Source organism: Opisthorchis viverrini, assembly GCF_000715545.1.
Source record: "Opisthorchis viverrini unplaced genomic scaffold opera_v5_28, whole genome shotgun sequence".
Classification (NCBI taxonomy): Eukaryota; Metazoa; Platyhelminthes; class Trematoda; order Opisthorchiida; family Opisthorchiidae; genus Opisthorchis; species Opisthorchis viverrini.
The window spans coordinates 1,360,424-1,373,621 of NW_008751684.1; the positions used below are offsets into that span (position 1 = coordinate 1,360,424).

Below are 13,198 nucleotides of genomic sequence, written 5' to 3' on the forward strand. Positions count from 1 at the left end.
TGTAGGGCTTTTAATATATATATATATATATATATATATATATATATATATAACTAGACAAACCTTACGGTTTTACGGCAGTGAAGCATCAGTGGCAACAATGATGTTGCTGTCTTTGATGATGACGATGATGATGACAACCCCTCAACGAAAATCACCCATCCTCCTAAGGATGGAAGGAACTTGATTTATCTTTAATGAGGATTATCTTGATTGGAAAAACAAAGATTAGAGGAACTGAACTGGTTAGTTCTATTATACAGTCCAGTCATACTCGACGTGATATAAGACTAGTTTACACTACGATTTTGACTCCCCACTCAAGCCTTGCTTCTGTCATCATTGCTGTCACGTATTTATTTTTAGCGAACTTGAAGAAGCCCCTTAACTATTCGAGATTTCACGAGCCACATTTGCGGCCCTGTCCTAAGTATACTAGCTAGCTCTAAGGACTCCTGTATCATCAGTGTCTACACTGACGACCTGTGTAAACGTGTAGAACCTAAGTCTAAAATGAAGGTGGTTTGCATTAGAGACTTGCGTTAGAAGAGAGACCGTGATAAGATTCATTTTGGCTCATTGAGCTACGCGATCATCGTTCCAGGGACCGAACTCAGTGATATGTACTGACGTATAGGAGTGCGGTATCAAGTCTCGTCCAACAACATATGGGTAGAAGACAAAGTAACAATCCGTCGAACGCTTCAAAAGAAAGTCGCTGGTTGTTTCGAAGAGCACTGTGAGTCCGCGGGCCTCGAGTTCTGTGTGGCATAAACCATCCCACGTAATAAAAATAGCGATGCGACGCTCCATACTCGCGGAAACACTTTCATGAGATTCAAAAATGCTTCCTTAACTGTTTCCTTACAGCTGTTTGAAGCCTAATGTTTTCAGTGGCCTGTCTGAAGATGGGACAGAACTTTCCATTTCGTCTTGAGTGAGTGCCTCAGATATTCAACTCTTCACGCGCACTAGCACAACGTTACGAACCTGTTAAACGGTCGCCAACTTCCGTCACCTAATTCGTTATGAACGGGCGTTTGTTTTAGCTGGTGCAGTCTCAATGAGAACCAGCAAACGTGAAAACGTGTCTTATACCATGAAAACGATAATGGCTATTTAGAAACCCATGGTCTCTTTCTGGTGAACACTTTGCTTCCTGTCTTTTGGTTGTCAAGAATAGGATGATTGTGAGTTCTCAATAGGCCTCTGCGTGTTTGCTTTCCGACCTTCTTCCCTCGGGTTTGCAGCTCGCGAGTAGCACCACATTCGGTTACGCGTAAACTGTGGTTTGGTCAGTGCGCTGGTGTCTAATGAATCAGCCAATGTTGAGGAGAAAATCGTTTCGGATATCAGGCAGTCAACTTACAATGAATTTCTCGCGGAGGACGAATCAGATAAGAGAATATCTCAGGCACCAACGAAGTATGATCGGCAACGCGATTGGCTCCCAATAATGAAGTAACGTGGGAATGTGGGCACGAAGTTTCTCTAGTTGCGGCCCGGGATGCATGGCTGTCGGCAACCATCATATACTTCGTACACCAATCTGCTGACCTTGTTGCAGGAAAAACCTCCTCATGATGAGGTAATTCTAGACATGTCGTTGCTTCGTCCCCGGAGCTATGTGACACAATTTGGAAGATCCAGAAGAATGCAACACGTCCTGGGGGCACCGCCACATCTCATCATATACATCATCAATCATTCTATGGTCAACAGCATCATATCCCGATGAAGAGAAGGGATCTGTTGGGAATAGCTTACCATTCGATGCAGCATAGCTAAACAGTTGGCTTATTTGTGCTCATCCGCCCTAATGGTTCAAAAGGAAACCATACAAACCAGGAAACCTGACCGGTTATTTTCACATCAGTTCAAGTGTAGTTGTCCAACACGAAAGTTACCGATAAATCTGTTGGATAGACGGTTCGAATTCTGAAGAAAAAACGATTCAGGTAGGGATCTACCCCATGAAATGATGTAGCGTTTTGTTTATGTCCACTATTAAAAAAAATCATTCAGCTGTAACACCCTTCCGGTGCCTAGCTGCCATGCTATCCAAAGGAAGCATGAGGGCTAGGATACTGCCAGGCTGCCCAAGCCTAGACAGGGGAAGTCGAGAGGCAGAGGTCGGGTTCGAACCACGGACCGTACGGTCAGTAAATTCACACTCTAACCACTTGAGCCATCTCGCCCTATGTCTACTATGTGCGCATGCCTAAGTAGAGGGTGTACAGCCGAGTTCAAACTATTTTTAGCCACAGATCAACTCCCACTTACAAAGACGCTCAAGGATTTACAGTGAAATGCAGTAAAATTCGACATACCTACTATCGTCCGGAATCGAGGACTCTGAAAACAAACTGCGTCGACTATAGTGTTGCGATATTTTATGGGGTTTCCGACAGGATGAACACAGGAAAAACTGGCTATTTGAATCATCATCAGTTGGACGCTGGACCGTGCAAGCCGATAGAGACGGCTGCACAGATGATCTTGTACCGTAGTCCTGTTCTGATAAACTTTCATTTGGCTTGGATGGTGAAGTACATTGATTCAAATTGACGTCCTTCAAGGCAGACCGCAATACACCTTCAAAATCGAAATCCGGAGGCATGGACACAGCGGTTTGTATGGCAACTTGAAGATAGAAAGAAAAAATGATCCTGTGAAGATGGCAGTTGAGCAGAAGAAAAATGTCCGAAGAAGATTAGACCTTCGCTCTAGCTAGCCTACAGAACCACTGGAAACAACAAGGGCTTTCCGATTAGCTACAGAAGCCAGTATTGATAAAATGTGAACCAGAAATGGACGGGAAATTTATCACTAAACGTTGTTGTAACACCATCAGTGTGCAAGGGCGTGACGTGGCGTTCCAGTCATGCTGTGAAATGAGAAAGAAAAGGCAACAGACAAGCACCAAAAGAAGATAAAAGGTTGCGAAAGAGAACGTGATACTGTTGTGAATAGCCTATCCAGTTTAAGGTATCATGTTCATTTAAGTAAGACTGTGCTCGAAGAGACTCCACGTCGACCTTGGTGAGCATTGCCCCGGGGAATTTTAGTCTACCTGAAAGGTAGCCAAACTCACCGACTTTGTTATCCTGAGTATATCTTTACTAACTTTGTGTTGCTTTTACCGTCACTGTCGGACAACGTGGCTACCTACCAAGTGGTTGTGCCTTTTATATCGTCGTGAGGCTTGCGATGGCGTCAACATAGATAACGTTAAAACGTACTCCTCTGAAAAGAGAATAGCCTCAGTCCTGAAACTCTCCTTTCCGTACGCTAGGCTTCTTAGGGAGGATTCCTTTGCTGATAAAAAAAGAAAAACACAATTCTCAGCTTGAATAGATTTTTGAAAATAGCAACCTAGTTTGATGCCCTGCTTGCAAAGTACATCGAGGAAGGAAAGGTAGACCTCGTGAAGTGGTGTAAATCGAGCGTCACGCAGGTGTTGATCTCGAAACTCAAATTGGGCTTCAGAATGTCCGACAGACTGTCAAATACTGTAAGTTAGTTCGTCCAGCTATCCACGCTCCATTGTCTCAAATTTTGATAGCCTGTGGACATTTTCCTAGAAGCAAACGACCAGAACTGAATGGCCGATCAGCGCCACAAGTTGTGGTGGTTAGGCCATGTATTACGCATACCAAATAGTCGCTGGCAGAAAGATTGCTGTTTTCCGAGCCCGACTCGGAGTGGCAAAAGCAGAGAGGTAGCCAACTTTGACCTAGCAGAGAGGCATAGTGCTTAAGAAAAGTTTTGATACTATCTGTGCGACCCACCTTCTAGGAGGGGGCTCACTGATCCGTACTGCGCCTGGTTGCGGACGCTGCAAGATATGGTCGGTAATTGATGTTAATGATATTGTTGTTGTCAGTTTCTGCCAAGAGGGTCTGAATGAGTATCCGGTGGTGCAGGCATCTCGAAATAATCGTGTTAGGCTAGCACTAAGTCCGTTCTCTATCCACTGTTATTCTTTTCCTCACAATAAGGCTTTTGAATAAATCACGGTTGTGCTATGGACAATAATGATGACCGGTCAGCGACAGGTTCACGTCCGTAGCCGGATTAGCTTACGTATGCAGCAAATCCGGAGGCGAGCAGTGTGGGTGAAATAAAAACTATGTAAGATCAGTCTAGACAATCGTCCCTTGTTTTTGGATCAACTTACTATATGATAGGATTTTCGGGTTTGGAGAACGGTAACCATACAGTACCGAACATAGAACAAATGAGATTCAGCACATCCGACACTTATGGACACCAAGCACAAACCTATTTTATCTTACTAATGAGAGAAGCAGGTGATTCTTTACTGAGGCTGTTCCCTTATATCTTTTTTGTCGTGCAGAGTAACGGTCAAAGTACGCGCTGTAGGAACGATTTGCTTGTATTCTGTCAGACAAGGGAATAAGGTCCTCCCGAACTTTCTCCTTTGGGACTTTGTCACGTATTTCTCAAGAACGAGCATGTCCGAGAAGGTTACAAGGAATTTACATAGATATATTATCGGCCGGAAAATTGTAGCCCCTTATTAAGTCCCGTTTAGCAAGGACAACCTATTTGCGTGCTAGCCACAGATGCTTATTAAATATGATGGTACTATTAGATAACGTCGGTAGGTCCCAGAAAAGTAGCGAACAAGAGAGGTCTAAGCACACCAGGCATTTTTCAACAGCCTTCTCGTTACATCAGAAGTTCGTGCATCGGTCGCACGTAGTTGCAAAATATTGGTGGTCCAAAGTTGTCAGTTAGATTTTCATTTATCTACCAAGCTTGGTAATCGGAGCACCGTAAGTCTTGCGGTGATCTGAAGTTAGATGCAAAACCGAAGTTGGGTAGCATGACAAGGAGGCATGCGATGAAGAAAAACGAAGAGACGCGCATGATGGACCGTAGTCTAGTATGATACAATTTTGTATGTTAAGCAACTTAGATAACCTACTACTGGCTTTCAGCCTACACGACAGTGGCCGACTAACGGACGCACAGGGTTCGGTGAATGGTGGANCGCATGATGGACCGTAGTCTAGTATGATACAATTTTGTATGTTAAGCAACTTAGATAACCTACTACTGGCTTTCAGCCTACACGACAGTGGCCGACTAACGGAAGCACAGGGTTCGGTGAATGGTGGAGCACCGATGGAAGGAAACCCAGACACGGGGTGTTTGAAGACCGGACGGGCAGCGCTTAACTGCAGTGCCCGGTTACACATGACGGAGGTTAAGTAAGTAAAAACACACCTTCAGATAAGAGGATGGGATTGGGATCTTGTGGACAAGAACTTTTCTTCTTTCCTTTCGGCGTTACTGAAAGAAAATCACAAGGAAACCAGGATTGAAGTCACAATGTCGAAAAAAAAGTCTATTTCCACCAGAAAAGGAATTGGGACAGTCTTCTTAACGTTGTGATTAACCTCGAACATCCATGCAGCTGGATAAACGTTCATTCGAAATTAAGTCGAAAAAAGCATATGTAATTTATCGGCAAAGCTAACCATAGAAGCGTGTTCTTTTGCCTAATGATCAACAAAAATACCACTTTTCTGGTCGGTAAATCTGGAATTTTCAAATAAACCGATATGTACGATAGAAAATGACATTTGAATGTAGCCTGGTCAAGCCCATTTAGTAAGAGCAATGCATTCCCAGCGGATGACTGTACACCTACCTTTTGGTCAGTCATACAAAGTTCTGTTGTGCATTTAAACGTCCCGAATTCTAGCAGACAGCGAAGCGATGCCGATTAAATTGAGACAACATGTATTGACTCAAAGCATGTCTAACTTGGCAATAATCTCAGGATGACCATTACCCTATCAGTGATCTTGAATGTTTTTCTAGTACTGTCTTCAACCTGTCATGTCTTCAGTAAATGACCGAAAGCGAGAGGAATGCCTTATTACCGTTTAACCAAAACGTCTATCACACAAGTGGCTGAAACGAGACTCAATAGGTTGGTATAATTCCAGTAGCCCAAAACGCGTATATAAGAATGACTGGAGTAAATATTCGACTCACTTGCAGGTATCATTGATGAAGTTCTTGGGAGAAAGCATCGAACATCTGAGAATACGAGCGAAAAAGGAAGGTAGAACTTAAAATCAAAACTTGAATGAACAAAGCGTGATTTTTTTTAAAAAAATGATCGTTTAGCTGTAACGTCCTTTCGGTGCCTAGCTGCCATGTAACCCGAAAGAAGCACGAGGGCTGGGATACTGCCAGTTTGCCCAAATCTAGACAGGGAAAGCCGAGAAGCAGAGGTCGGGTTCGAACCACGGACCTTCCTATCAGTAAATTCGCGTTCTAACCACCAAGCCATCTGTAAACGGTTCCATAGCTTGTTAGGAATTTAAACATCCACCTTGAATAGCGTTCGAATTCAGTAATATCTCCAAAAGTTGGCAAAGCTTCACGCAGACTATAACACAGGTAATATCGATCGTATTCGGGGGAGGGGTCGTAAGAGGATGGTAAAAATAGATTTACATTGGCAGTTTCTTTGCACAGACATAAGATCGCGTCAGAGAAAGGGAGCAATGTGCCAAAAAATGTCCGAGAGATATAGTATTCAGGCTCAAATAAATTCCCGCTCATCACATCCCTACAAGTCTAAGGCAAACCAACAGTGAACGAACGCGACAGAGATTCTGTGAACAGCGCATATTCGAATCGGTGACGAGCGCCACACTCTTTAGGGTTCACACCTCACTTTATTCACTTAGACCAAATATTAAAGTTAACAGGTGCTGTCTAACATAGATGTGGACCTCAAAAGGGTCACAGGAGCTTACAGAACACAGTCAGTACAAAATAATCAGTCAATCAGGTAACTCGAATGCATTATACGTTTGCCTTCTCAAAAATTACTACTTTTGAGGACTTTGTCGAGTTCTACCCAATTTGTGGATGGACACAACTATCCAAACGTACTGGGCCGACCCGGAGTGTTCGGATGGTAATAGCCGATGTCTACATACCAGAAAAGGGTAAACGGATGAAGAAACCGAAGCAAACAGTTCTATCCGAAATTGGCTGATAACTTCTGGCTTCCCTTAATTCATAACTCGACCAGCTGAATAGCGAAGGTGCAGCTGTTTATGAATTGGAGATAGGAATGGGGCGGGTTTTTACAAAAACAAATGTCTGGTCTATGTGAAGTGTAGGTTTGAAGCAGCGAATCGCAGATATCACACTTACACAACCACGAAGAGAGGATGAACGGATTAATAGTAGGGTAAACTGAAAAATACTAAGATACATAACTGAGCCACCACCTAATCAAAAGAAACGTGCGAACCCAAAAAAAGACACGACTTACGCTCCATGCTTATCTGGTCAGCTGTATCGGGACTTGGAGCAATCAAGTGGGTTTTAAAGAAGCTATGAATCGTGTCTTGAACATTGTCGTCACACTGAAAAAGTAAATGATGGGTTCATTATCAAAATATTTAAAAGAAGTATGCTCCGATAATGGAACAACTAGTGCAACCCATTGCCGGAGTGCCTACCGATTGTGCTGGAGCATAATTTGTGCACGGGACACTGAAAACTCGTGGTTATCTCATACAACTTTGCCTCTAACGTGTAATTTTTTCCTTACTGCAAAACATGTGAAGCTAGTTAACACCAACATCTACAGCAGCATTTGAGTAGTAAATACTGAGGTAAGTCTGCACCACATCATAAGGAGCGAGATACCGTCCTTACAACAGCGGCAAGATTTCCCATTCCAACATGACTAGCTGCAGCCCATTCAGCGCTGTACATTATTTTCTAGAATGTATCAATCTTATGTAAAGTAGTCCATAACCAAGAATTCATGGATTTTGGGTTATTTCGACAAAGTCGAGAGAAAAACCTTTAAGCCACATGTGAGTAGGGAAAAACACGAGAATCCAGCAACAAAACGGTTATTATTAAAAATTTCAGCCAGGTTTGTATAGTGCTAGCAGACACTCAGTGTGAGTCCAGACCATGAAATATACGAACGTGTCAGGTAAACTGAGCTTCATACAGCCATGTAAAAACGCCCCGGTGAAGACATAGAGAAGATGGATGTGGGAACGTAGCAGAAAAAGATTTCTGTACTAAGAGGACGTGAGACACCCTCTTCCAAAGGGCAATATCGTATCATAAGTTTCTGTCACGAAACTGCGCGCCTGGCGCCAACTGCGTCCGCCTTTTCACAACCTAAATGATGGTACACGCTCTGAAGAGCCCATTTCACTGACGTTATTGTTTATCGGTTTCATGGCATCAACTCAGGAGTCTCCTAGGGCTCCAATTAACCTCCCGAACCTTTCTTTCGATTCCTAAATCACTTATTCTCGTCCGTTGAATCCAAACCTTTTCAAGCGATGCTGCTCTCCCCATTGTTCCTGATGGTCTGTCCCCATTCAGACTTATGGTCAGCGCATGCGAACCGTCAGAATATTAAACACCGACTTGCTGCACATTCTCCAGTGGGGTTTGTCTGACCAAACACGCTCCCATTTCTCCCCTCCCTACTGCTTCCAGCACAATCCTAAGTGCAATTCCTATAACTTTCATCTACCTGAACTTAACTTATGCGCCTTATTACTTCCCGTTCATTGACCTGTCACTTTCAAGTACTTCGCTGAAGTCAGAAGATAGCTTTTTTTCTTTATTCTAACACGAATGAAACGGCGAACGTTGTTGCAAAATCGCCTCATCCGTTCAAATTCCAAAATCATTTCCCCAGTTCTAGCTCCCTCTACCACTCCGGTAATTCATATCAGGCCCGAATTCTCCGATACCGCATGGAAATAATCAATAAAAAACTACTCGCTAAACTTCGCCAATTTTCTGTGGTCAACAGTTGCGCAATTCACGGATTAATTAGTACCTGTTCCAGCCTTCTCGATTCATGTATCCCAAATGTCTGAGGGTTCTTTTATCCAACATCTTATTGTCTTCCTCACCTTTACGGAGGGTCTCCGATTCTTAGTTATCCCTACGGGGACTGTTGTCAAATAGCAGTTCATCGAAATGAAATGAATCCCAATAAGCAAAGCATGAAACAATATACAAGACAAATCTCATCAGAATAGCAAAGCGTATGGACAATTTAACCTGGGTGTCCAATTGCTCCTGAAGTTTCTGCTGTAGGACCGGGTTCTCGTCAATTTCAGCTGGAAAAAGTAATCCTTGTGTGTCCGGGGACAACATAAATGGTAGACTCCTTCGTGAACCATCTTTCGTAATCGGGCTTTGATTGTAAGCAAACACTCCGGGGCTAAATGTCATTTGTCCCACTCGGCTGAGAAATTCTCTGTGAAATGGATTGAAAATCAAACCACCAGAAGGTGTGGTGACACCAATGTCGTCCCCATTTACATGAAGCTTTACAGGAGTAGCAACATCCGGACTTTCCATGCCAGACCACCAGCCTAAAATGGACTGAAAATAAGCGGGCATATCATTAGTAAAAAAGTATACAAAAATTGTGTATATTTTGAAGAGAAAACAGTACTGAGCTGCAATTTCTTAGTTTAAGCACCTTAAGTAGTTGGGTCCCGCTCAATGTCAAGTTTAAAGAGCATGAACATAGTATAGGATACGCATTAAAGCAAACCAGACACAAAATTCCTCCAGTGAGACTTGCTCGATCCGTATTTCATAAATACACCTAAGATACTTTTTGTTCGCGCTGCGTGCATCTGAACTTCTCATTTCAAGATCCACCAAATCCCATGATACTTCATATCAATCAGCGAAGGGTTGAGACACAGAGTTCCACTGGCAGATTCTTCCTGTGGTTCCTATAAGTTATATTTTGCAAAGTTGTCAGAGGCCGATTACCGTATCATTAACCGGTGAGCCTTTGAATCTAAGTGTCTCAAGCAACGAGGACGTTGACCCCAAAATGATGAGCTCTATCGGCATAAATGCTCAGGACAAAGGCTTTTCCAAGGAATCCGGCAATAGAATCTCCATGCTCGGAACTCTGGCCCTGTTTAAAAGAATCATAAAGCATTGAGTAGCAAAAACCTTGGCTGCCGATATCAAGGCCAGTACGGACGTTCCAACTTGCAGTACAGCTTCGATCTTTAGGGTCCTTGCTCGCCTATTGGTCACATTTGCCGCCGGGATAACACAATAAGGAGCTCTGTGGGTACACCGGTGGTTGAAAAGAAGTGCAATGTTGGGACGTCTATGGAATAACGTGCGACTACTTGGCAAAAGCCATCTCCAGTGATTCACTGGCTCACCTATATCCTTCGTAAAGGAAACTGAAATCTGAAAGGTAACCGAACGAAGATTTTGAAGTACTTGATCCAGACGATATCATCCAGTGAATTCAGATCGGAATACTTGTTACTGATGATTGAGGATCAGGTTTAGCCAGCTCCTTCCTGGAAATGGACAACCAGTGGACTGCTTATCTCGTGTCAGAACTGGACGACTTTTTTGGCTCGCTCATCTAGATGAGAAAACCTCCGCAAGGAGAAAATAGCGAACCCCCCAGGTGGAAGCAATATAGCCTCTTGGAAGTAGCTCCATGGATTAATTCGCTCCGCAAAACACTCGATCGAAGTCGAAAATAAGCTGTTGGCACACATCACAGGACCTTCAGGAAACCAGGTAGATTGACCTGAGAACTCACCCTGGAAGAGCTCCTCTTCGTTCAAACCGCTCTGAACCAAACAAGAAAAAAGCGATTTTCAGTGGACTGCGGCTTTCCATGCGCAACTCACTTGGTGACCACAGCTTATCACAGCATTTCAACTGAAATCCAGGTGGAATAACCGAGCGTCTTTTTTCGTTGCGGACCTTTGCAAGCGTTCTGAGATATCACTCGCCAAAGGCACAAAGACGTCTCATATCCGCCGATTTCGGAGGACACTGTTATCTCACAGACAACAAAACAGTCTGAAACACGCCACTCTTGGAGCTCAATTTTATGCCGTTTTGTCACTATAGGTGGGACAAACCAAAGAACGTCAAGAGACCCTTAAAATTACATTAACTGACACATCTGGTACGGTAGCGTCCATGTCAAGTAAAATGCTCCGCAACCTTACGTCCCACTCTCCACTAAAATGCATGTTCAATAACCACACGTGCAGTGGCATGATGTCATAATTTGTAGACGTGGACTGCATGCCGAAGGATAAGATAGAATAGTCAACCTATCCAAGGCTTGCACTTGATGGGACACACCACCAGTAAGGTTGCGGAAAACCCCTCGAAAGCCCGCGATCTGTTCCACACTTCTTAGGGCTCAGCGGGCAGGTTTGTATTTAATTTTTGCTCTGACCAAGGACAGGAGGCTGAAGCATCAATGTATGGTCAGGTGGGAATCCCACTAAATGAAGCAAAGTCTTGCATGCCATCACAGAGCGACGCAGAATAAGTGACGCTACAGGCCATAGTACAGCAGGAGCCCAATCAACAACCTTTTGAAAAAGTACACAACGTTCGACAAATATACTCATTTGCAAATCAATCTGGTTTTCATGGGAGACTCAAGCGAATCTCTCGTTTTAAAATGTGTGAGTGCATTTGTCGAAATCAGTCCAATTTGGATTCAAGTAGAACATAAAGTTCACGGAAACTCAGGGACTGAGCCTGCCTAATGAGGCCCAAAAAGGGCGAAACCGATCGTGGGCTATCGAAGAGTTTTCAGCAACCTTGTGAGTAGATTCCTTCATAAAAACACTATGTTTGCTTCATTCCATTGGACGGAATCCTCCATGACCGAGGCAAAAAGGCTAGTGACTTTGTCTTTATCCAACAGCGTGGCACGTGGGGGGGTTTCGGGACCACGAGTACAAAATGACCTCGATCAGACAATGTGCTCTGCGAGTACTACAATCATTTCAGAATTTTTCGCCTATCCTCACCAGAGCTCGAGATGCTTCAGTAGTTAACGCGCGAACTTACTGACTGGAAGATCCGTAGTTCGAATCCAATCCCCGCATCCTCACTGCACTTGTCTAGGCTTGGACAACCTGGCAGTATCCCAGTCCTCGTGCTTCCTTCGGATGGCATGGTAGTTAAGCACCAAAATAGTACTACAGATGAAGTTTTCTTGTACCTGACGGAGTATAACGTTTACCCGGTCGGACTCATGGGTCAAAATTTTGTGTAACATTTGAAGAAGGCAAACAATCAGTGGCGTCAAAAATCTTTGGGCGAACAGCTATATGCAGTGGGACAACCAGCCTCGGGTGTGCGAATGATGCCAAAGACTTCGATATACATAGGGTTCTCGTGCGAATCCGTAGAAAAGAGATTTAGGGAAGAAGACCACCGGACCAGTACCATCAAAATGGACCGGTCAGCAGGCTGCACACCCCTGAATTCTCCCACTTAAAGGAACACGATTTCCCCGCTGGTCAGGTATGGTATACCACTCAGTTGACCCCACTGAATAGTGCGCATAACGAAAACGTCCATTATGACATGGTACAGCTGATGAGTTTCTTAAACATAATGGTCTAAGCCATGTACCCATTCCGGAGGCTGGAGTAGAAAACGCAGAACACAAAGTTGGTCCTCCGGTGAGGTCTTAGTTTGTCTACCATTTCAGCAACAACGTCTGGCATGGTTTCGGTGCGAAATATGTTCTGAAGTGAAGTACCAATATGCAACAGAATTTCGGCACTCCTTTCCGACCGTAGCTATAACAGTGGGAGTCAACCAGAGCGATTTCCGAATCAACAACATCATCTACTAGCCAAGTTTTCGTCAGACGCATCAGATCTGCCGTGCAGGACTAATCTCATCTAATTCACTGTCTTGTAGATCAAAACAATGTGCCGCTCTTGATCTTTAATTCTGTTTGACAAAGATGGTAGAGGCCGGTTTTATTCAACCCATACAGACCAACCAAATTTGTTTTACTTTTACTCTCTTAGTGTAGCATGCACAGCGCCAGAGAGGAATCAACAAGCAACATGATAAGAGCCGTAGACTGGAGAATAGAAAAAATCGCTCATCTGCAGAACCCTTTTGGAGCCCAACTGCCATGCCACCCAAAGGAAGCACGTGTGGTGGGATACTGCTAGGTTGCTCAGGTCTAGATAGGGAGAGAGAAGGTGGTTCGAATCATGGGCCTTCCGGTCAGTAGATTCGCACTCTAACCACTGAGTCATCTCTGCAGAATAGACTACTAATCGGATCTTTTTCATTGATCAACCGACGGACACAGCTCTCT

At 43.9% G+C, this 13,198-nt stretch overlaps 1 protein-coding gene across 1 annotated transcript in view; it reads right to left on the minus strand.

Moving 5' to 3' along the window:
• T265_02339 (hypothetical protein) overlaps nucleotides 1–9,711 on the minus strand; it is a gene marked incomplete at both ends in the record, with an annotated part of 17,021 nt that extends 7,310 nt beyond the window's left edge. The window contains 6 exons of the mRNA XM_009166553.1: nucleotides 2,331–2,643; nucleotides 5,257–5,322; nucleotides 6,034–6,078; nucleotides 7,334–7,427; nucleotides 8,980–9,435; nucleotides 9,674–9,711. Of these exons, the coding sequence (XP_009164817.1) occupies nucleotides 2,331–2,643; nucleotides 5,257–5,322; nucleotides 6,034–6,078; nucleotides 7,334–7,340 (431 nt within the window). The remainder of the gene's footprint in view (nucleotides 1–2,330; nucleotides 2,644–5,256; nucleotides 5,323–6,033; nucleotides 6,079–7,333; nucleotides 7,428–8,979; nucleotides 9,436–9,673) is intronic.
• Nucleotides 9,712–13,198: the final 3,487 nt, after the last annotated feature.